General features: G+C 35.0%; 1 protein-coding gene across 2 annotated transcripts; it reads left to right on the forward strand.

Moving 5' to 3' along the window:
- The first annotated feature begins 1,936 nt into the window (after nucleotides 1-1,936).
- Nucleotides 1,937-23,205, forward strand: LOC110445178 (vasculin-like). 2 transcript variants are annotated; one of them, XM_021489650.1, is made up of 12 exons: nucleotides 1,937-3,200; nucleotides 5,972-6,076; nucleotides 6,471-6,513; nucleotides 7,088-7,284; nucleotides 9,005-9,217; nucleotides 10,028-10,103; nucleotides 11,510-11,595; nucleotides 11,908-12,027; nucleotides 15,174-15,317; nucleotides 16,257-16,363; nucleotides 17,083-17,179; nucleotides 18,075-23,205. In XM_021489650.1, the coding sequence occupies exons 2-12, from the start codon at nucleotides 6,005-6,007 to the stop codon at nucleotides 18,216-18,218; spliced, it is 1,299 nt and encodes a 432-aa protein (XP_021345325.1). In that variant the 5' UTR covers nucleotides 1,937-3,200; nucleotides 5,972-6,004; the 3' UTR covers nucleotides 18,219-23,205. The 2 variants fall into 2 exon arrangements, with proteins under 2 accessions (XP_021345325.1, XP_021345326.1); XM_021489651.1 differs by having other exon boundaries at nucleotides 6,471-6,501.
- Nucleotides 23,206-26,752: the final 3,547 nt, after the last annotated feature.

The following is a 26,752-nucleotide window of genomic DNA, read 5'->3' on the forward strand; positions in this document are numbered from 1 at the left end:
TTACCATGCAAGCCTCGTACGTGTGAGCAGAAAGAATCATATTGTTTGCAGAGACGGATCCGATTATTAGAATGATGTTTAGTCTGCCAACTATGACAACCACATATCATACAGATCGTTGATTGAATTGTGGTTTGGACATCGGAATCCAGAAATACAGACTTGTGTTTGGCGTTCATTTTGGATATCAAGCTGTCAGGTTTTTTTTCAAAAATTGGCCTGATAGATTTAACCACTATTCCCTGATTGAATAAAAGGTCATACACATTCGACTGTTGTAGCATTAGCTTGAATTCAGATTAACTAAAACCTACAATCAACCTACAGATGCCTCTGTTGTAAACAACACCAAAAACAGGGTTGTAAAGTCTCTTATAAAAAATAAATGAATTAGCTTTTTGAGTTGAAACTACTGGCTTTATTTGTCTCTGGTTGGGGTAATGGTATTGGGTAAAAAAATGGTCGTGGGGTCTTAACTCGGGATGCTATCTTTGGTATATCATGAAGAACACCCATGCAATTTTATTTTTAATATGTTTTTTTCATGTCAAAGGTTAATTCTGAGAGCTGGCCTGGATCAAAGTTCAACAAAGGTAATTTTCTTGTGAAGTGTTGGAAAGCCAGAAAGATTCGTGATATTTTGACAACAGGTACCTAGCTAGGGTCACAGAATTAGATTATAGATAGCTAAGACCGTGCTATGGTGAAGTAGTTTTTAGTACACATTGTGTACTATTATATTTCCATGAATAATAGTCTATAGGTCAAAAGGGTCAATCATGTTAATAACTTCAGTCTGTCTGTATCTGTATATGTACGTTGAAAGACCACTTCTGGCATATAATCAACGGAGGGGAAGAGCGCATAGAGGTTTTTAGTCCGAGTGGAGACAAGATTTGAAGATCTCCACAGATTTCACAAGGACTTGTTCGTCCTGAAGATGGTTCCAGTCTATTATAGTCCTGGGGAAAAAAGATTTCCTGAGTGTTTCTGTTTTCGCAGCAATAGTTTGAAAACAGCGGCTATTGTTTGTAACACTATTTTCAACGACGTTTGTTGAGATAAAGCTGTCAAAATGCCTTGCTGTCACTTTGCGTTTAATTCTCACTGGTTTTAAATAGGGCTATACGTATAGCCGGTACCAACCCCTCCTACACCTTGAACAGGAAGGTCAGACGTAAGTGACTTCTTAAAATCAGGTCCATCAAGTTTGCCAACAGTATGCCAAAATTGCACGGTCCAGATCAGCGGATGCATAATATTAAAATAATAAAGACTGTTTTCCACTTTTACTCACCGTGGTGCACGTCATTTCAGCCTCGTGACCCGTGTTTAAAACTTCACGTAACTTAATTGTTTGGAGATTTTTAGTATATGTGTAATTTATACATATATATATACTTGTTTAACTAAAAGTAATCGCATGAAAATGAATGAAATAAATAAATAAACGTTGGTATGTTTGAAATCATAGTGTTTCGCATCTAGTCTACATGCATTTTGTAGTTTTCTTGTTTATCTCCCTTTGGTTTGGCACACAAGCTTCCTTAAGTCGACATACGTAATTTATGCATTACTACATTATATTGCTTCATCGTCATAATAAATCCGCACAAAAGTGATGTAGGTATTAAAATATGTAGCCAACATCGAAATATAGCTTTAAAATAAGGCCGACCGTCGTCCCTTCGTTCGGAACATGATTGATTGCAATTTGACGGTGGCGCCACCTTTTGGACACCACAGTTAATTGAGCTACCTGTAATTGACATGTGAAGGCTTAATTCATAAAACTGATTCTTGAAATATAAATGGCATTTTATGAATATAAGTAAACAGATAATACGCTAAATATGATCTTGTATTAAAAACGCTTTCGTCTTTATAAACAAAAATATATCGGTCGACTGGAGAGTACCGCAAGGCATTCTGGGAAGGTGCGCCATATTTGTTGCTTCTGAAAGTAGAACAGAAGAAAGTATGTCAATAAAACTTCGAAATATCGAAAAAGTACACATTTTGGGAATCTGACAACCCGCCAGCTTGAGGAAGTAAGTACTTCGAAGAATGATTTATCGCAAATTGATCTATATTTGACGAGATATACACCTTAAATTCCACCTCAGTCTTATGAAAACAACGACGATTCCGGACCTCCATGCAGCACGTTCAGCAATTTGTGAAACGAGTACATGCTCAATCCAATTTCAGATGACGTTGGTGTGTTGAATATCGTTTTTGATAATTTCAGTACATGAAGAAGTAACATTTACTATGTATGGTGTTAATATTTAAGAGTAAAATGTGATTGTCACCAGAGGAAACTGAATTCAAGGCCAAGCAAGGGCAAGGACGGGCTATTTCAGAGCTGAAATCAACACGCCGACCAGACACACTGCACCTTGGTGTGGACTGGTACCAAACGAAACAGATGACTTGACAAAATACACTTTACACATTAATGTTTTTTTTCTTATATATCAACATCTATTGTGAGCGTCTTGACAAAATGACATCATGAACTAGCAAGAAGGAAAGGGAGACATCATCTTGTGTCATTACACTGTTTACATCCCCAGTTTAGTGTTACTGGAATGTACAGGGTTGATACTCAACATCAATGTTCTGCCCATGAATGGATATTCTTATCAAAGACTGACCCTGTAGTCAATGTTTGACTTCAATGGAAAAATGGGTCTTTGCGAGAATGCTTTATATGAACACTGACATGCGGTAATCTCAAATTCTTTCACTTTTCATTTTCTTCTGGACCAAGCAAAATCATCATGCAGTCATCATTGCATTAGAAAAGGTTGTAAAACTTTTTTTGTATATATTAAGTGTCAGTTGATGAATACTGCCACTGTAAAGACAGAAATGTTGTAGAATATCCCTGACAAGGATATAATATGTAAATAAAATAGAATTTATTTAGAGATATGTGAATATAGTGCAGCTTTTTATAAAAGTTGCAAAAGTGCCTTATTGCTCTGAAAGAGACAATAATAATCATCCTACTTTGCAATAAAAATCCAAACCGTGATCCTACGTGTAATAAAATCTTCATTAGTCAACTGTACCTTCCACTGCCAGAGGACCCTTTAAACTTTCCTCAGAGCACAACAGACTTCTATAACACGCCATAGGATATCTACCATAGACGGGAATTACTTGCAGGGAACTTGTGGAAGTAAATACTGGTGAGTTATTAAAATACTGTATTGCTCTTTAAATGTATTATTAATAATTGAAAGCTCACAGTGCAAGTTGAAAACCTTTCAATTGAAATAATAATAAAAAAAATCTGGTGTTGAGATCTTCCCCATCTCTTCCGACTATTGTTTCCAAGGAAGTGCCAACCTTTTTAGTTTGTCCTTACTTCCCGAAAATAAAATATTTATTTAAAAACCCTGCAAAAGAATCATATTTGTATTGGTGCTATATATTCTGTTTAAATTTTAATTCACTATAAATTCCAAAATTAAAATAGTTTCCTTAATTACCTACCCATAACTTGATGATTTGAGTTGGTAAAAAGGAAACAAACAGTAATATAATGTAGGCCTGTCCAATCAAGGTTAAACTTGTTTTGTTTGCAATAGATCTTGTGTTGTATCACATTTTTATTCCAGTGTAACTTCTTATGATCAACTCTTGACCATCAATGAATTACTAAATATATTTTTTATATAAGCTCCTTAATCTTGAAACATGCTAAACTTTATCTAACAAATTGTTGAAATGTAAAAATGGGCTTTACTGTATAAAATGTACACAAAGCTTTATAGTTTAATCTTTATTAACTTGAATGTCTTATTAGTATTTGTTGCAGAATATTTTCACTGAGACTAGAATAAAATATATTATCAAAGCTTTTGTGTTGTAAAAAGAAGTATTACTTATACAAATTTGCAGCTAGTTTTGATGGTGTATGTTCTTATTTGTATGTTTATACCTAAAATGTCAAGTGTTTAATTCATCATGACCCATACTTACATGAAGCTGTTTATCAGAATACAGCTTCTACATAGTCGATGGTATTTTAAGTTGCCTTGTCCTTGAAATACTACTGTACAGTACACACATCAAATCAGCATGCACATAATTAGTAAGCAATTCGAATATTGGAATTTTTCATATTTTTCAGTTTGAAACTTTCTGTAGAGAACCTGTTTAAAGATTTAAAAAGAAAAAAAATCTGAACCACTTTTATTACCCATGTAATTTATTATTATTAATTTTTCACTTCATCACTTTTTTTGCTGTGTTTATTTAAATACAAGGTGCACATGGACAGTGAATTCATTATAAAACTCAAAAATTGCTTGATTGGGATGATGAACTAGCTACATATTAAGTATGTTCATGACACTTGTATTCATTATTCTAGGGGGAAAAAATGAGAAATACCAGTGAATTTGCTATTCGGAAAGAACATCTTAAATTTTGTAGGGAAAGTTTAAGGGGCAAAGTTTCAGACCAAAATGTATAAAATATAAACCCCCAACTTTGTTTCATCAGTATATAAAGTTCAGTTTGAACAATCAACTATCCAATTTATTTTTCATTGTGTATATGATTAGTCTATTGCAACCAAACATTCTCCTGTACTTGATGTTTTACAGTTCTAGTCACCTCTTTATTATTACATTTAAATCAGTTGATCATAAGAAATTTATTTATGTTATAAAGTATTTTTCATCAGATACCGGTAAATAAATAAAAATATTTTAATTAAAATGACAATTAAAAGTGTCAAATAAAGCACAGCCAAGCCATTTTTAGCTTTTAAGTACAAGATGCCATATGGTACATACTAATGCAGATTAAATTAAAATAATTATTACATGTACATGGTATTATTTGTCATCATTTCTTGATAAATGAAGATGTCTTTTTCATCTTAAGATCATTGCAATTAATATAATTTACGATTATGGGAGTTGATTAATGAAATAATTATTAAATAGTAAAATAATGTTTGAGGCTTTGTCAAAGATTTCAGTTTTAAAAGATATTTAGATTGGGTAATTAATGCAGCAACTGAACAAATTAAATAGTCTTGCAATCAAATGTTTAAAAAAGGGCAATGTCTCTGATTAATACATATTTACTGGGATATTGCGTCGTCTACCACACTCAATAATTATGGTACGTTATTATTGTTGCATCCACCTTATCAGAACTTTTATAAACAGCTGTAGAAGTTATGTGGGATGAACACATTATGATGTGTGTCATGATACGCCCGAAGTGTGCCCCAATATACATATTGAAACACCAAAAAGGCATTGTAATTTGTCTTCCGATAAATAGTCGTAGGGAAAAATGCTCACAGTAAAAAAGAATGTTGAAAGAAAGTAATCAACTGATTCATCCATCGTATATCATAATCATATACAATATAATTATTATGTATGTTAGGTACGGATCACACAGATTTAAGATTTTCAGTAATTTAACCAACCGTTGATAATGAAATTTCAACATGATTCCTACCACTGGTAATTTACGTTTTTCTGCATATCTGTTAGAATGTGTAGTAATTTGTTAAGTTAAAACACTTAAAAATATATAAAATAAGCTTTTGAAAATTTTTGTGATGCAGCGGAATTTCACTTCTGTATTGCGATATGATACAATAGGCCAATGTAAACCAGTCTTTGGATACATTGTGGTTGACTGCCATAAATTGGTTATACTATTTATAGCCATGTGGATATATAAACAAGAAGGATATCTTTCTTTAAGCAAACAAAAATGTCCATAGTTCTGAAAAATACATACAGAATCATCTGATTTCTGTATTAAATCAATACTGAAATTAATAAATCAAATCTTACCAATATGACCACCACATGCACCCACTTCTTAATTTCCATCTTTTATCTGCACCCCACTTTAGGCCTTTGTCCATAGTAGTTCATACATAATATCATGATGATATATAAATTTGTTTTTCCTACAACAGCCTGTTTGGTCTCATCATGGTGAGAAACCTGTGATGGCCACACACAACGCTCCAAAGCACGACTTTGCACCAGCCTGGCTTAAGATTCCTGCACAGGATAATCCTGTAAGTTACGATTCTCACTGTTTAATAAATTCATGTAAAAATGGGGGGGGGGGGGATTCTTACAATAATCAGGGCCATATATTTAAACAGTTCATGATGATATGATTGTATTAACCCGATACATCCGTTGATTGTAATTGATTTGATATGTCTTCTTCAATAAATGATACAGGTTCACGTTGTTTGAACACTTATTCCCTTGTAAGTGTTCTCTTATGAAAAGTTTTAAGAAGAATATTGTAATTATTTGGAAAAGACATATAGATCTGTCTATAAAATAAAAATGAGATGTTTTCAGTATTATTACTTTTGCATTTACAATAAAACTGATACAAATATTGATGAACTTTTAGAAAAAATATATATATTGTATATTTGTTATTTTCTATTGCAGAAGCCATCTGGTTCCAAGCAAGCTGATTCAGGTAGTGATAAAAGTAAGCTGGTGCAAGTGTAGTATTACTACAGGATTTAGTCCAACCATACTGTTTATTGGTACAGATATTGGTACAGATATTGGTACAGATATTGATTTTCTCTCATACAGTTGCATGCAGTTGATGATTTATCATAATCTTTTACTGTGCTTTAAAAACATGGTGAGAAAATTTAAAACAAGCTAAAACTTCCTTACAGAAATAAAAACAAAACATTTGTGTGAATTTTGTGCTTGAATGTTGACATGTTGAGCTTATCACCAGTAAAATTTGGTAAATAAAAACCAATTCAAATCTAAATTTAGTTAATTATTCTACATACAATTTGTATCTGGTTCATTATGAAATAATTTATATCATAAGTATCAAAGTTACACGATGTTTTTCATACAAAAATGTCTTTTGTCTTGCTCTAAAATATGAACTTTCTTACAGACAAATGCACTAAAAGAAGGGAATGATGAATGGTCTATATTGACAAAGGCAAACATAGCAAATAATGGGATTTTTTTTTATTGGCTGATTGGTTGTTTTTTTTACTTTGGCTACAACTCTGTAAGTTCTTTGTTTTTAGGTAGAAGACATTCTGGAAGTTCATCAGGGAAATACCGACATCATCCGTCAGAAGACGACTACTACCCTTACCCTCCTTATGGACCTTATGGCTATTACAATGGCTACGGCATTCAATATGGATCTCAGTCATCAATGTTTAGGTCACCTGGCCGTGACCCTAAATATCAGCAGCACCCAGGAATTCGCTATAATCAGGTATGTTCCATGGCAAGATGTTTCACTAGTGTAAGTTTTCCTGTTGAAATTGCTACCAAACTGTGATAGTCATCTTTTCTGAACCTTTTCACTGATGAAACTCTGTAATCAGGGATATTCAAAAGGCTTCCTCTTGATAACGAATCCATGTATACAGGGATTTGGGTTTTTAGGTCACCTGAGCTTTAGCTCAAGTGACCTATTGCTATCCGTTTTCGTCCGTCGTCGTCCGTCGTCCGTCGTCCGTCGTCCGTCGTCCGTTAACATTTTACATTTCAAACTTAAAGTCAAGTTCTGCTGGGCCGATTGAACTGAAAGTTGATAGGAATGATCGCCTCATGGTCCTGACAAAGTGTTGTTATTTTTCGGGTCGATCAGAAATCCAATATGGCCGCCACGGCCGCCATTTTGAAAACCTATTTCAAACTTAAAGTCAAGTTCTGCTGGACCGATTGAACTGAAAGTTGGTAGGAATGATCGCCTCATGGTCCTGACAAAGTGTTGTTATTTTTCGGGTCGATCAGAAATCCAATATGGCCGCCACGGCCGCCATTTTGAAAACCTATTTCAAACTTAAAGTCAAGTTCTGCTGGACCGATTGAACTGAAAGTTGGTAGGAATGATCGCCTCATGGTCCTGACAAAGTGTTGTTATTTTTTGGGTCGATCAGAAATCCAATATGGCCACCACGGCCGCCATTTTGAAAACCTATTTCAAACTTAAAGTCAAGTTCTGCTGGACCGATTGAACTTAAAGTTTGTAGGAATGATCGACTCATGGTCCTGACAAAGTGTTGTTATTTTTCAGGTCAATCATAAATCCAATATGGCCGCCACGGCCACCATTTTGAAAACATATTTCAAACTTAAAGTCAAGTTCTGCTAGGCCGATTGAACTGAAACTTTGTAGGAATGATTGACTCATGGTCCTGACAAAGTGTTGTTATTTTTCAGGTCGATCAGAAATCCAATATGGCCACCACAGCTGCCATTTTGGTAAACTATTTCAAACTTAAAGTAAAGATCTACTTGGCCGATTGAACTGAAACTTTGTAGGAATGATCGAATCATGGTCCTGACAAAGTGTTGTTATTTTTCGGGTCAATCAGAAATACAATTTGGCTGCCATGGCCGCTATTTTGCTACTAAGTTCTAATAGGCCGATCTCACTTAAAATTGGTCTAGGAATGATCAGCTCATGGTCCTGACAAAGTTAAGTTAACATTATACTATTTTTTACTCAAATTGGTACATATTTCAACAACAAAAATAAATACTATAGACTCAGGTGACCGTTAAGGCCCATGGGCCTCTTGTTTGAATTCCTACCAATTATAAATTAACCCAAGTAACATACAAGGTCTTCACAATACACTGATATAAGTTTGCATAATTGATGATCTTCATAAAACATTAAAATATGCTTAGTAAATGTAAGACATTTAAGTTTTGTAGTCTATAAATAAGAATATTTTAAAAATCTGTCTGGATGCACATTTTTGCATACCTTGTCAGGGATGTACAATTTCATATTTGATATATTTCAAATATAAAAAATTCTACTAGCCTGACCTATATCTAAGTAGCTGCACCATTTCTCTAACCCATACATAAAATCTACTAGAGCATGGTGTTGTGCTAGTGAAATTGTACATAATATCAACTATAAACCGGTACTCATAAGTTCTAAAGTAATACAAATTTAATTCTTTTATTTGCAGATGAATAGCGGCTACCCTGGATACTATGATCTCTACCCGTTTGACTACTACGGTGACCCCTACTACCCAGGATATCAAAACTCGAGAGCCAGTTCTAAACGAAGTCACTATGAGAGAGAAGGACGCACAAATTCAAAAGAAGGGAAGGAAACAGAGAAAAGCAAAGGAAAGGAAACTGAGGAGAAGGAAAAGACATCATTTCAAGATGATTTTGTAAGTTTGGATGGTCAAAATAATTATGAATTTTGAATTTAATATCACATTCTTTATATAAACTTTATTGTACAACAATTATGAAGCATTATCAACTTATATTCATCACTCTCATTAGACAGAAAAGCAGCATGTAGGTGGTTTTAATGTGGGAGGAAACCAGAGTATACCTGGAAAACCCATGTAGTAGGGATGGTAACCCTATAACTTTAAACACCCGACCAAGTGATCAAGCTCACCCACATTCATTATAATAGGATATGCTACAACATGGGTGTACAATTTCATATTTGAGTACCAAGCCTACAGTATGATTTTGAAACATTCTAGTTTATGTTCATAACAAATATTGAAAATTTTCATATAACATTGCATGACATTTTCTAGCCTTAGGCATTTGTCTGGTGGAAATATGTACTGTCCATTGTATTAGCAATGTCTTCAACCAAGATGTTAAATGTCACAAATGTCTAAAATGAAATCCTGAAATTGAGTTACATTGAATATTGATAGAAGTACTATTGATTGTAGTCATTAAAAGTGGCATAGTTTTGTATTTCGTAATGATGGGAAAATACAGTCTCTGAAAATATATAACAAGTAACACAGTGTAGCCAAACCGAGACCATCTCTTCTACTAAAAGTAATATTATAATATAGCTGTAACACCAAACTAATGGTATCATATATGTTCCTTTTGACACAATATCCAATTGATGATGATGCTTCCTTGTTAAATGAATGCCATTATCAGGTTTTCAGTAAGATGCTTTTACTTGGCTTGAAGTATTTGTTTCATCTAATTTTTAGCCATCACTAAATGGAGAAGAGAGCACTGAAAAGGCAGGTAACTCCACCAAAGTCACAAATGGTGGAAGTGTCTGGGGTGAGTAGGTCTCCACAAATATCACACTTCTTTCAATTTCTTAAGATTTTACAGCTACATCAAATGTATATAAAACATTGATATTAATGTGAAAAGTTGTATATAAAACAACACTGTCCTAATAATGCATAGGTGTCGGATGAAAGAGATCCTGACCTGAGTTTGTCTGATTTAAGATTTTTTTTCTACATATTTTCGACAGAGGTCTGTTTCTTGTGAATTTGGGGAAATTTTACACACAAAGAGCATGATTTTGGGAAAATAAATAGAGGTAACACAAGGAGTGGTTGTTGAATGTGGTATTTATTTCACTCTCGTTAGTTAATTTTCAAAAGTTACAAAAGACATGAGCTTTAGCGAGTGTCTTTCTGTGACTTTTGAAAAATAACTAACGAGAGTGAAATAAATACCATATTCACCAACCACGAGTTCTGTGATCTGTTTCTCCTACAATCTCAGTCAGAAACAGCTGGAGTATTTCCTGATTTCACTCATTAATATTAAAAAATGTTGGTTTTTTTACAAATTTATTAATTTTCAAAATGAATGTTTCGGCAACTACTTAGTGAAAAAATATAATAAGTGAACGACTTTAAATATTGAGAGTATGCAATATTGCATTAAGAAATATAAATTAACCACAGACTATATGCGCTTAAGCATATCGACGAAGTCTGCCTCGCACCAAGTGATGAAGACGAACTAATCACTGTCAATGTCCAAAAGCATAGGCCTGAGACGTTTCTTCGTGAGGTTCTATGGTTGACGTTTATAGTGAGATTTCCGCCATAGACAGGCCCTCCAAATAATGATAACGGGACATGAGGAGAACGAAATATTTTCCCACACTGTTACAGATCTTGTTTGGGTTTCACAGAGACATATATTACGTTCCTGGGGTTCACGACCTGGACACATGACGGTATGGCGTCGAAACGATATTGAGCATCTGTAGCAATTTTGCCTGAAACTAGCGATCAAATCTTTAAGCATCATCTTCTTTTGGTAATTGCCTTAATAACCCCCTTTTCCCATTGCATAACCTCACAAAAGTCACCAACATTTGCTGATGGTGACAGCAGTCGACGTAAATAAAACAGCACGCTGCAAAAAGCGTGTGAAAAAGTCGTCCTGTCAAGGTTCATCTTCTCGACCAATCAAAACTACGGAAGGTCATTATCACGTGTTGTGTATAACTCATATTTATTCAACAGTCTGCATGTTTAGACAATGATCTGAGAGTGGAATAACACAGCGTATTGTGGTAGAAAGTGACTTTTGCAATGATTTGGGGGGGAAATTGCAGAAAATGTCTTGGGTAATTAGAAGGGGCCTGTATAAGGCCACAAATTCACGGAAAAATATCAGTCACTTTTGTTAAACTATAACTCTGCTTTGTTTATCAGAACACCCCCCTCATGGTAAAATGGGATCGTCTAAGTTTGGAGACAGAGCTACTGCAAATATGTACAAAACACTTGTGCCAACCAAGGTAAAAACAATCATTTGCTAAACCTTTTTATTTTAAAATCATAAAATTCAATTGCCTCTTTCAATATTAGAAATATTTTGACCCAACTGCCAAATCTGCAATTTATGTTAACAAGCTGTTTAATGGATTTCTCTACATTTCAAAAAAGATAATATTTTAAGAGAAATTAAGAAGAAAGTATATATTCAAGTATTGAGGCTTGCTCTATATTTTAAAATTTGACATCTCTTACTTCAAGAAGTTTAATTTGATCTAAAAAATAGAAGTAGGTGATAAGTGTTTGCAAGAGTTAACAGTATATTCTGTCTACAGCCAACTATAAAGAAACCAGCAAAGGATAGTAATAGATTTAATGGAGGGTTCCCAAAGGATCCTTTCTCTGGCACAAAGTCGCCACTGTCACCAACAAGTTCCGGTGGTCAAAACAAGGAGGCAAGTATTCATAATATCTGTTAACAAAACTCATTCAGAGATAATTGAATTGTTATAAAATGTTGCATGTCCTCTCAAAAATGTTTAAATTAATGGCGAAGAAATTGAATTTTTTTTAACAGATAAGATTTTGTATAATTTGAGTGTTTTATATTGTATCAATGTTAAAATGAAAAATTATCCTCTTATGATGAGGTAATTGAGGAGTGCAGCATTCCATTCCTTCATACATGTTTTCACCTTTTGTCATCATTCCAGAAAGTGTAAGATGAAGAATCTGATCATGTGGAAAATAATAATAAATATATCTTTGATAAGAATATAGCTTTCCTATAGTTACTAGCTATATATAGATATGTATGCCAGCAATTTCTTGTCAGAAAAAATGCTGAACAGATCGAAACTGCATCCTGTGAAATATAAAACAGTGCTGGGACTTTCAGCCTTTAATATGGATTATGATCAAATTTAACATAAAATTAAAGTATGAGAATGTTTCAAATGAGGTCAATTTCAGGATATCAAGATCACCATAGCTATTAATAGAAAATCTTCAAACTCAATACATTGACTGATTTTTAGCTCACCTGGCACAAAGTGCCAAGTGAGCTTATGCCGTGGTGCGGCGTCCGTCGTCCGTCCGTCCGTCCGTCCGGCATCAATATTTTACTTGAAACGACTTCTTCTTAATAACCGAAAGGCCTAGGGTGTCGATATTTGGCCAGAAGCAAACTTGGATGAAGGGCTACAAAGTTTGTTAAAATTAATAACCTTCACCTATTTTCAAGGTCACAGGGGTCAAATATGTCAAAAACTTTAAACATCTTCTTCTCAATAACCAAAATGCTCAGGGAGTTGATATTCGGCCAGTAGCATGCTTGGGTGAAGGGCTACCAAGTTTGTTCAAATGAATGACCTTCAATTATATTCAAGGTCACAGGGGTCAATTGTATAAAAAAACCTTTAAACAACTTCTTCTGAATACCCAAAATGCTCAGGGTGATGAAATTTGGCCAGTAGCTAGCTGAGATGAAGGGCTACAAAGTTTGTTGAAATGAATTACCTTTACTTATATTCAAGGTCAAAGGGGTCAAATATGTGAAAAACATTCAACAACTTCTTCTGAATTACAAAAATGCACAGGGTGATGATATTTGGTCAGTAGCATACTAGGATCAAGGGCTACCAAGTTTGTATAAATGTATGACCTTGAATCATATTCAAGGGCACCAGGAACAAATATGTTCAAAATAATTCAACAAGTTGTGCTGAATAACCAAAAGGTTCAGGATGTTGATATTTAGTCAGTAGCATATGCTGGGCTAGAGGACTACTTTGTTTGTTAAATTGAATGAGTTTGACTTATATTCAAGGTCAAAGGGGTCAATTGTATAAAAAAACCTTTAACCAACTTCTTCTGATTACCAAAAATGCTCAGGGTGATGAAATTTGGCCAGTAGCTCGCTGAGATGAAGGGCTACAAAGTTTGTTCAAATAAATGACCTTCATCTATATTCAAGGTCACAGGGGTCAAATATGTGAAAAACATTCAACAACTTCTTCTGAGTACCCAAAATGCTCAGGGAGTTGATATTCGGCCAGTAGCATGCTGCGCTGAAGGGCTACAAAGTTTGTTGAAATGAATTACCTTTACTTATATTCAAGGTCACAGGGGTCAATTGTTTTTTTAAATCTTTAAACAACCTCTTCTGAATAACCATGGGTCCCAGGATGTTTATACTTTGCAAGTTGCATCCTGAGATGAAAGGCTATACAAGGTGTTCAACATAATGACTTTGTTCGACTTTTAATCACAGGGGTGAAATGTTCAAAAAAAAAAATAACAGGGTCTTTTGAATGAATTTTAATCATAAATACTGATATTTTTCCTGTAGCTTTATTTTAGATCACTTTTAAGGTTACAAGTGTGAGTTTTATACCAGGTGAGTGATGCAGGCCCATTGGGCCTCTTGTTATAAAACCACATCTACAACAGGCAACTAAGATAGAAAAAATGTACAGGTTATTTTAAATTCATATGTATAACAAAGTTCATTATCGGGGAGAAATTGGTTAAAGAGTGATATGCAAGTATAGATATATTTAAGAAGATGCACTACAAAGCTCTTATGCAGGATTTTTAGGTCACCTGAGCTTTAGCTCAAGTGACCTATTGCTATCCGTTTTCGTCCGTCGTCGTCCGTCGTCCGTCGTCCGTTAACATTTTACATTTCAAACTTAAAGTCAAGTTCTGCTGGGCCGATTGAACTGAAAGTTGGTAGGAATGATCGCCTCATGGTCCTGACAAAGTGTTGTTATTTTTCGGGTCGATCAGAAATCCAATATGGCCGCCACGGCCGCCATTTTGAAAACCTATTTCAAACTTAAAGTCAAGTTCTGCTGGGCCGATTGAACTGAAAGTTGGTAGGAATGATCGCCTCATGGTCCTGACAAAGTGTTGTTATTTTTCGGGTCGATCAGAAATCCAATATGGCCGCCACGGCCGCCATTTTGAAAACCTATTTCAAACTTAAAGTCAAGTTCTGCTGGGCCGATTGAACTGAAAGTTGGTAGGAATGATCGACTCATGGTCCTGACAAAGTGTTGTTATTTTTCGGGTCGATCAGAAATCCAATATGGCCGCCACGGCCGCCATTTTGAAAAACTATTTCAAACTTAAAGTCAAGTTCTGCTAGGCCGATTGAACTGAAACTTTGTAGGAATGATCAGCTCATGGTCCTGACAAAGTGTTGTTATTTTTCGGGTCAATCAGAAATACAATTTGGCTGCCATGGCCGCTATTTTGCTACTAAATTCTAATAGGCCGATCTCACTTAAAATTGGTCTAGGAATGATCAGCTCATGGTCCTGACAAAGTTAAGTTAACATTATACTATTTTTTACTCAAATTGGTACATATTTCAACAAAAACAAAAAATACTGTAGACTCAGGTGACCGTTAAGGCCCATGGGCCTCTTGTTATCATTTGCAAGCTTTACTTGAAAAAATGATGACAAATCATCATCAAGTTAATTATAGTATGTCCAAGGAAATAAGTGCTTGTCATTCTTATTTCACATGAAGGTAAATTCTGTATTACAAGTAAATGAATGTTGGTTTATGTTACATTGCATGTGTTGAACAGGGTTCCAGGCAGTCCCCTACGCCCCCTATAGATATTCTTAACACAAGGCTCATTACGCAGCCCCGTACTCTGGGTGACAAAAAGAGCGATTTCTGGAAGGCCCTCAGGAAAAGGTCGTCTGTTGGTGAAGGACATGATCAGAAGGTAGAGGATTAGAACAGGTCTACCATTCAGAGTAAATGTGTTATTTACTGAAGTTCCAATTGGTTTGTTTATGCCAATTGGATCTCCACAAGTCTAGTTGCAGTTGCACATCAAAAAATATGGTGAAAGTAATCACAGGTCAAAAGAATTTAGCCATTTAAATATCATAACACTGGCAAGAACATTTAATAAGTTAATTGAATCTATGACAGCTACCCAACTGGGACTGTTTCCTACCCAGATATAAATAGCAGATTATAAAATGAAATATTTTAAAGCAATGAGACTGTGGTTAGTTGAATACAAAATAAGTTAGTATCACTTGCTTCGTTGTGCTTTCTGGCGAGCCTTTGCAAGGACTTGCAAGGCCTGCATTAACAATTGCAAGTCGATCTGGCTTTCCCCTGAAGTTATAAATTTAAAAATATGCGTACAGGGTTGTTCCCATGAACGAACTGGCACCTAATTGTTCCATAATTATTTTGACAAAGCTGTTTTTTGTATTAAACTTGGGTATCATCAAAGCCTGTATGCTCTATGCTACAAACCTGGCAAAATGTATTCCATCATATCCTGACTTAATTGTCTACATGATGTTGGAAAGAGATTTTCAATACATTTTCAGTTTAAAGTGTAGAAACTTTTTCTTTGAGAAGTTAAAGATTGGAATGCATGTTTGCAGAGATAAAATTAGAATTCCTTGGTCATTATTCAGGTATATACTGATGTGACGTTATCGATCATATAAAAATAGAAACAATTTGGCTGAACCATCATCCTGTACATTTCTTTTCAAAGTCTATCCCATCTCCTGTTCAGGTAAATTAGCTAAAGCATAATGGCTATAGTCATGATCAATAACGTGTTATATGATCTGAAAAAAATATTAAACTTTCATGATTGATTTGTGTTTGATTCAATTTGTCTCTTTTATTGTAGGCATTTGAAGATGGAAATGTGGAGAAAATAAGCAATGGTGTAGAAACTTTAGATTTCAGTGATGCTGAAAATGGGCTACTTTCCAGCTCGTTAGAGGCAGAACAGAGGTATACAAAATTCTGTGCTCTTGCATGAGAAAGTGAAATGAAATATGCATAATTAGATGTTTGTTGTCTGTGATTTAGAAGTCAAAAGGAGTTACAAATATTTGCTTCCTATATTTAATGCTGCAAGTCTTAAAAATTCAATATTTCAATCCATGTAATAGACAGCATGTTTGCTATATGCCACAATTGGTATAAATGATTGAAATTTTTCCATTGGTTAAAAATAGCCTCTCAGTCCTTGAGGCATTGTGCATCAAATGAAGCACAATTTTGATGTCATGATATGCCGATTTCTTTCCCTAAAGAAACTGGAATCACAAGCAAAATGTTCTAGTAGAAAGAGATCCACTACTAATTGTAGAAGGTTTATTATGTTAATACAACTCATTGGAGATGAATTTATATAATCTGAAATCTTATTTTCCCATCTGTTTGAAGTTGTATGTGTGTTTTAATATTGTTAGCCTATTGAATAAAATAATGTTAAATCTGTTGATACTAACTATTGTTAAATTGCTAAAAAAAGGTTTTGAAGACACCATCTTTTACATTTAATCTCAAATTTAGCCTGAACACTGCAGAAAACACACTCATTACTCAAAAAATATTGTAATTCAATTCTTGTCGAAAATTTACAGACTATTTATACTAAATGACACTGTTATTTAACTAAAGTCTAGTATTGAATATTTAACTTTTAATTGTTGTATTTAAATCAGACTGTTGAAATCAATGGGATGGAATGAAGCTGATGTGGAAGAATATGAAATAACTGAGGACGAGAAGAAAAGATTTCAAGAGCGCTTCTCTAAACAGGTATGGCTTATAACTGAAAACCTAGTAAGTGATTTAGAAGACATAACCATATTGAAAAAAAAAATATTACAATTTATGATAGGATTATTGTTATCATCATCATTTATCTACAGTTGCTTTTATCAGACCTGATGAATGAACTAGTATTGGTTGACTGAGGGGTCTTCTGTTGTAGATCCTTAGCTGGAATTTTTTGGTAGATTTGTGAAAACCATAGTAGGCAGGAAATATAGCACAAATTTTGTATATTGGATGACATAAATAAGAGTCATCTGTTGTAGATCCTTAACTGGAATTTTTTGGTAGATTTGTAAAATCCATTGTAGGTAGGAAATATAGCACAAATTTTGGGGGAAAATTCTTGTATTTGGATGACATAACAAGAGTCGAGGAAAAAAGACAACTGCTTGAGTATTCCTGCTGTAGAGAAAGCCTTTTTATGTCGTATGAAAGTTCATTGTGTCTGCTTCAAATGAAGGGAGACATACTGTTTGTTTGTTTCTTCTAATACATTCTGGTCTATACAATATGAAAAGGTGTGCACTGCATTATATTTTGGCCACTATAACGAACCTTTACTTCTAGGCAAAGGTCAAATAATACAAGTGTGAAATAGATATTCATAATGGTAATAGCTGATTAGGGGAATGGTAATAGCTGATTAGGGGAAATACATGTTTTAGTTCACAAAACAAATTCTTTGGTTTGATATGTATTTGTATCTTGAAATATTGCTTCACATTAAATCTTTTGCTCAAAGCAAATTAAGAATTGAGAAAGATGATCGATATTAATTTACTTGTCAAAACCATTGTAGTAACATGTATTTTGTATAATTGTCTCATTTGTTACAATAGTGAGATGTATATGCATAAAAAGTATTCTTTTCTTACAGGTTCCTCAACAAAAGGAAGCTAGCCGGGTCTTGCATAACAAGGCTTTGAGTCCTAAACACATCATGTACTATCGCCCCAATGAACAGGATCAACTGAATGACACCCTGTCATCCTCAGACTCGGAGGAGGAATCGAGTCACTAACATAAGCTTCCTTCACATACGCAGAAATAATGGCATACCATGTCATAACCATTGTCTTCAGCTTCACCGACCCAGCAAGGATATTCTTCATGTGATCATGAGCTAGCATCATTCGGTGAATGTTTGTGCATTATTTGGTGATAAACACAGGATTTGTGCAACTACAGACTATAGGCACCTACTGCATACAAACTTGCACTGGCTGCATAGACTTGTATACATATTTTGTTCATTTTTTTTTGTCAGAGTTTGTTTAAGAGAGTTTATGTGAAACTGTTTAAAGGGGAGATAATTGTTGAACGAGACTGTCTCGACTAGTCCATCATTCTCTCACGGATTTCTATAAATGTGTATTATTGGTGCAGAAAACATAGAGAAGGCTTCTCATTTTATACCAAGTATTTTTATAAGAAATCATTTTGTAGATATTTCTAGAAATGAGTGAAGCTTGTATCATGCACTTGGACACAACTGTGACAATGCATAGCGAGACGAAAGAAAAGATTGTTATATTTTAAAAATACCTATGATAAATGCTAGTGTAATGGAATGTACTGTGTATTGGAAAGCATGAGGCCTGTTTAGCTGTAGCTGTGGTGAACAGATCCCTCTTTTCTACGTGTTAACATATTCAAGTACGGTGACAATGTAACCTGTGGTTCACTTTCCATTGGAATGGGAATGAAAACAAAGCTGTTATTGGCATGATTCCAGTTCATATTAAACAGTTAAAGGGAATATGTTTACTTGGTATACAATTTTTTTTTCATCACTCCTCCCAGTCTCATCAAACAACAAGTTTTATAGTGTGTTTATAAAAATTTATAACCTATGCAAATTTTTAGATTAATTTTAATTCCATATAAAAAGCCTTTCTGATGGACCTATCCCAATCGCCTCCCTACTGCAAACTAAATTGGATGGTACGTATACATTAACATGCCTACTTGATCAACCTAACTGTAAATATACGGTTTGATAAATCATTTATCACTTTAGGTTTCTAGAAGTGGTGACCACTCCAGTCAGTGTAGGTCACATGGAATCAGCTTCAATCATTGAGTAGTCACATTGACCATTGTGGGAGAGTCGAAATTGACAAGTAGTGTTTTTATATACGTTACAATTTGTTCAAATGTTATGTAGCCCTGGAATTCAAATTAGGAAGCACATTTATTTTTCATATATTTGAAATCAAGGTTTTTTGTGGAAATTTTTTATTTTATTAATTATCTTGTTATCGGTACGTGAACCAAGAACAGCGAAATGTTTGATAATTAAAAAAAATAGTATTGTGCCAATGTCAAACTGGTTTTTAGCAATGTCCATTTAATACTAGAACAGGGTCTGCAAAGTGTTGTAAAAAATGTTGAAATAGTTTATATAAAAGACCACATGCACATGATGTTATTCATATAATTTAATTTCTTTTGTATTTTTCATTTTTTTTTGACAACCTGGTTTTGCTCAGTATTACTAACAATTGAAGAAAATTCATTGAAGTTGATAAACTTATCCATACACTACTGGCTAGATGCCACTCTCAGGAGACTAGAGCACTTTGGAGCTGTGGTAATACGTTGTACTTAAAAATGGTGGATTTTGACGAAATATTTCTGTTTTCCCTGTTATGTTTTTACAGGATTCATGACAGAGTAATTTTAATAGCAAGTAATGTTTGGACAAAAATCACTATATGACAGATTTTTCACATTTGCTAGCAATTTACATTTTTTGGTATAATAATGGAGAAATAAAAGGATTATGCATTGTACAATTAAAGACTTGTTATTTGCTATGACATTAAAATTTATGAGTGTATTGTTCCTTTGAAAACATATATAGCTCACCTTGAATGTAATTTTGGTATAATTTGAACTTAAGCTTGTGTAAGTAATGAACATAAAAGCAAGTAGGGTTGAAAAATATGAGTTTGAAATATTTTGCATGGTGGTTAAATTTGAGGCAATTTCACAATTATCAACAAAAACTTCATTTACATATCTTGCGCTTAAAAAAACAAAAGAAAAAAATTCCTTATATTTATGCGAATTTCTGAGTGTGATATGTATTAAAGTAAATATGTTGGTGAAGGTATTCCTTCCTGTACAGTTTGTATTGGAGAATGGCTTGAGTTTTATAGTGAAGATGTTGTGGAAAATTTGTAAATACCAGCTACCCACATGTACCTTTGAATGCGTTAGCCATATATAAGTTATTTGTTAGAGATATTGATACAATACTATTACCACAATGCTTGTGTTGGTCCAGTGCTCTACCCACATGCTTACATTTATCGCTTCACAGCACCTTAAGTATACATACTCTGTAACACAATACTGTGACTTACTGTTTCCTCAACTAACCACTTAACCTGGACTAGTCGGCCATGGCTCTGTGGGATAAAAGTTCTTTTCTGTCTCAGTTAAATTTGTATCTCAGTTTAGATTTACTAACGTGTGTTGATGGTTTGTACCTGCTATCAATCCTCCATTGGTAGACGATGTGGGTTATGTTTTCCTCAGAAAACCCTAGCAGATGTGTAATGGATTTGTTACCACATATAAAGATATTTTTCTCGTAAATGAGTTAAGAAATAATCTTAATTTGAATGATTCCGTATGAAATTTGATCAACGTGCAAGATTCTGTATAGGTAATACAAGCTTTGTGTTGATTCTCTGTGGACTGCTACTGGCTAAGTTTTGCAAGTAGTGCTATTGGATCGTTTCATATCTATTTTTGTACTGTAACAGCCTTCACTTTGTATCTGGTTACTTCAGTGTTGTGAATTTGGTTCCTTTTTCTTTCGAAAATCCTTTTTTTATTTCTTCAAAGGTACAACAAATTTAAGTTGGATATAATTTTTGCAAGCTTTTATTTCTTAAATAATCAAATGAATAACATTGTGAATTATCAGCATTTAAATGGTTTAAGTTATTAAAAGTATCAATCTACTGATTTATAAAGTTCTGCTGTCATCCTCTTTGTGCAGAATACATGCTTAAAGGTATGGTTCTGTTTACCAGCATATTACTTTTTCACAATCATAGGACGCAAGTCTTACTCAAATGTTTACTAAGTAAGGTCTTAAATTTGCGAGGATCTCAGTTTCATCATCATTTTCCCTTGAGCATATCTCCTCTGAATTCTAGTGTAGTAGCATTGCATGTACTTATATATGTGTTCTGTGTTCTTAATTCCACAAAAAGTATGTTCCATGATTTATGGAATAGATCAATGTTAGGAGTTCTAGTAGTGAGCCAGCCAAGACATGAACCATATATGTGAACTAATTTAAGGCGAGAAGTCGAACTGTAGGTTACTGAAATATTGATTAATATGAAAGGAAATAAAGTGGATGGATTATGATGTGATTAATTTTGTAACCCTGATTCATTTTGTGATATTGTGATTCCTTTGATGAAGAGTTAAAAATGCCACAAATCCTCTTTATTCCATTCACAAACCCAATCATTGGTTCAGTGTCGCATTGTAATCTGTTTTGAGGTTTTACATTTGCATCGACCAAATGTCACATTTTTCCGGAATGTTAAAAAAAGGAATGCTTAATTAAGTTTGAAGTGAAATGACAGTTTTTGAAACACCTGCCCTTGGTAGCTTCATGTACTGGGTAAACTTCATCCGTCAACATATACTGTCACGGGGCATTGTTAAGTTCAATATCAAATCGTGCCAGAGGATACAACTCCCCTCAAAATTATACCCAGGTTTTTATCTTCATATGTTTCAGCTGTCAACTTTGAGACATTAATTATTTAGGGACATTCCATACATAACATAACTGGTGCTAGGGGATTGTTCACACATACAAGTCATGATTTTGAATTGGTATTTCTCTTTAAAATACAATTTCCTCTTGTGTAATTGTACATGAAATGTTCGATTTAATATGTTTTCTGATTATAACATTGTGATCCAAGATAATGTTTGCAGTGTCATGTTGATAGTAAAATTCAAGATCACTTGAAAGAATGTAATTCTCTATTTCATCAAATCTTGGCGAACTAGATGTTTAATCAGGTGACACACCTGTTTCTGATATAGATGTCTGTTACACTAGTTCATAGTTTTCTCACATTGTTTAATGAAAGCAGTGCTAGTACATCAAAATAGTACAGTCAGTGCAAGATGGCAAAGCTATACGTTCTGACTTAGGTGCCTTTGTGGTAAAACATTTCCATTTCATTATCTCTCTTCAATCTTTCTGATGCCAAGACAACCTCATTGGTGGGCCTGGTCATCTGTTTAATGACTAGTGTTTTCATTGGCTGTTGAGCGACCTCAGTTTCTTGTGCACACTTTTTGGTACATTATCTCAGACCGAATGACTATTACAGATTCAAAGAAAAGAACAGGTAAACAAGCTTTGGATTATTTTGTATTGTAGATTTAAATGGCAGCTTCATATCAGATAAATATATTGTACCAAATACCTCTGGATGGAGGCACTTAACACAGCTACTTTGATCATGTTGGAGATTTGATGTCCAATTACAGCAACATCCCCCTATATCCTTCGCCAGACATTGCCTAACACTTTTCCATACCTTACCTATGATACCGAAAACGGGATTGATGTCGCTGTTTTTTCTTTTTTTTGTGTGTGTCCTTAATTAAAGCTGTAAATATGGGGTCTAACAACACCATTGTAGAATTATTTTTTTGTGCAAAAATAAGTTACACTTGAAGGATACAAGGGATTACATATATTTATATAATGTTAAATTTGTGCAGTTTGAATCATTACATTGAATGCTTGTCTGATTTATATTAGAGGGCACCTGTTACATCCCAACTGTTTGTGGTAACCGGCCAGCAGATAACAATCATATTATTATCATGTTATTCATCTGTCATACTTTCTTTTTGAAAACAAATTACACCAGCGCTGAAATGAGCAGCACACCAGAGATGGCATATTGTTCTGTCATTTTGCAGATTTATTAATAAAAGTTGCAATGATCTGTATGGATTTATTTTTTTACTTGTTTTGAAATTTTGTTTAACATTGTGTGCATCTCAATTTAAAAAATCTCTCGTATAAATTGTATTATAAAATGCTGCAAGATGTAAACAAGGTAAAGCCAAGATAAATTCTCAAGGTAGATAATCAGGGTACATTCTGAAAATATCAAAATTAAATGAAACCAATAACATTTTGTTACCTTGAAAAATAGGATGCAGCAGAGTAAGACTACAGTTACGTTCAATTTCAATAAACAAAAGGAATGAAAATGAAACGTATTAGAAATTTCTACTGTCAATAGTAAAACACGACCTATCTCGTATTAACGTAGTAATAAGACTTCCCTCAAAGGTAGATACTATAACTTCTTACTAAAAGATAAAATAATGGAAGGCCTACTTTGTCAGGTCACCAAAATGTCATCTCAAATGTTACTAGTGTAAAGTGACATATCATGTCAAAGGTCACCAGTATAACATGACCTATCTCAAAGGTCACCAGTATAACATGACCTGTCTCAAAGGTCATCAGTATAACATGACCTGTCTCAAAGGTCACCAGTAAAACATTACCTATCTCAAAGGTCATCAGTATAACATGACCTATCTCAAAGGTCACCAGTATAACATGACCTGTCTCAAAGGTCATCAGTATAACATAACCTATCTCAAAGGTCACCAGTATAACATGACCTATCTCAAAGGTCATCAGTATAACATGACCTATCTCAAAGGTCACCAGTATAACATGACCTGTCTCAAAGGTCATCAGTATAACATGACCTGTCTCAAAGGTCACCAGTATAACATGACCTGTCTCAAATGTCATCAGTATAACATGACCTGTCTCAAAGGTCATCAGTAATAACATAACCTATCTCGAAGGTCATCAGTATAACATGACCTATCTCAAAAGTCACCAGTATAACATGACCTATCTCAAAGGTCATCAGTATGACATGACCTATCTCAAAGGTCACCCATATAATAATAAGCTATCTCAAAGGTCACCAGTATAACATGACCTCTCTCAAAGGTCATCAGTATAACATGACCTATCTCAATGGTCATCAGTATAACATGACCTATCTCAATGGTCATCAGTATAACATGACCTATCTCAAAAGTCACCAGTATAACATGACCTATCTCAAAGGTCATCAGTATAACATGAACTATCTCAAAGGTCACCCATATAACAATAAGCTATCTCAAAGGTCACCAGTATACCATGACCTATCTCAAAGGTCATCAGTATAGCATGACCTATCTCAAAGGTCACCAGTATAACAAGACCTGTCTCAAAGGTCATCAGTATAACATGACCTATCTCAATGGTCATCAGTATAACATGACCTATCTCAAAGGTCACACGTATAACATGACCTATCTCAAAGGTCACACGTATAACATGACCTATCTCAAAGGTCACACGTATAACATGACCTATCTCAAAGGTCACCAGTATTACATGACCTGTCTCAAAGGTCATCAGTATAACATGACCTGTATCAAAGGTCATCAGTATAACATAACCTATCTCGAAGGTCATCAGGATAACATGACCTATCTCAAAGGTCATCAGTATGACATGACCTATCTCAAAGGTCACCCATATAACAATAAGCTATCTCAAAGGTCACCAGTATAACATGACCTTTGAGATAGGTCATGTTATACGGGTGACCTTTGAGATAGGTCATGTTATACTGATGGCCTTCGAGATAGGTTATGTTATTACTGATGACCTTTGAGACAGGGCATTTTATACTGATGACATTTGAGACAGGGCATGTTATACTGGTGACCTTTGAGACAGGTCATGTTATACTGATGACATTTGCGACAGGTCATGTTATACTGGTGACCTTTGAGACAGGTCATGTTATACTGATGACATTTGCGACAGGTCATGTTATACTGGTGACCTTTGAGATAGATCATGTTATACTGATGACCTTTGAGACAGGTCATCAGTATAACATGACCTGTCTCAAAAGTCACCAGTATAACATGACCTATCTCAAAGGTCACCAGTATAACAAGACCTGTCTCAAAGGTCATCAGTATAACATGACCTATCTCAAAGGTCATCAGTATAACATGACCTATCTCAAAGGTCACCCATATAACAATAAGCTATCTCAAAGGTCACCAGTATAACATGACCTATCTCAAAGGTCATCAGTATAACATGACCTGTCTCAAAGGTAACATGACCTATCTCAAAGGTCACCAGTATTACATGACCTATCTCAAAGGTCAACATTATAAGGGGAGTTATACAACTAGCATCGATCATAAAAGTATAACTATCAGTAAACAGAAATGCATTAGCAACAGATTTTCTAACTCATATCATGAAGAGATTGCAGATGAGGATAACTTCGCTTTGCGATAGGTGGATTTTCGGTTGCTGAAGTGGAATGCTTCAGAAGACTGTCGCATCGCCTTCATGAGCACTGCCACGAAATATAGCGGTGGATGACTAAATGACACACCGGTGACATGATTGAGAAAAAAAGGAAGGAAGACATTTGCACGAAATACACGTGGAGAAGCATTACAGCAAGATGTCTTATACAATGCTCTGCATTCTCATAGTAGGTTGATAGTAATGTATGAAAGAATTGTTTGACGATAACCTAATACATCACTTTTGGTTCTAACTTTGAGCGTTCGCCCAGGTGAGGAAGGCAATGGGTTCTGTCCCAAGGCCGGGACATACCAAAGTCCTTATAACGTTCAGCGTTAAGGGGAATTGCAATAACTGGTTAACCCGTTGTCAGTATAATGTGATCGGGCAGAATGCTGTGCTCTGTGCCTTCATGGCATTTCAGTGATATAGCACTATAAAGTCGGCATCAGATCCGGGCTATCATAAGGAGGCAAGTGCATCAACATACCATGTGTCCGGCACACATACACACATTCACACTTACACAACACACATGGATGCACGTCCTTAAATGACCTAAGCTGTTAAAAAGACATTAAACAAAATAAAACCAAACCCTTACCTTTCTTGTTTAACACCCTCTTTTCTTGGGACCATCGACACTCTCCTCCCACTTCTTTCGTGGGGACGATTTGCCTCACCCCCACACACACCTATTGGGACCGATACCTTGCCTCACCCTCATACACACCTATTGGGACCGATACCTTGCCTCACCCGCATACACACCTATTGGGACCGATATCTTGTCTTACCCCCATACACACCTATTGGGACCGATACCTTGCCTCACCCTCATACACACCTATTGGGACCGACACCATGCCTCACCCTCATACACACCTATTGGGACCGATACCTTGCCTCACCCGCATACACACCTATTGGGACCGATATCTTGTCTTACCCCCATACACACCTATTGGGACCGATACTTTGCCCCACCACCACATTCCTATTGGTGCCGATACCTTGCCCCGCCCCCACACACACCTATTGGGACCGATACCTTGCCCCGCCCCCACACACACCTATTGAGACCGATATCTTGCCCCGCCCCCATACACACCTATCGGGACCGATACCAT

Source organism: Mizuhopecten yessoensis, unplaced genomic scaffold, assembly GCF_002113885.1.
Source record: "Mizuhopecten yessoensis strain PY_sf001 unplaced genomic scaffold, ASM211388v2 scaffold2091, whole genome shotgun sequence".
In the NCBI taxonomy this organism is placed as follows: Eukaryota; Metazoa; Mollusca; class Bivalvia; order Pectinida; family Pectinidae; genus Mizuhopecten; species Mizuhopecten yessoensis.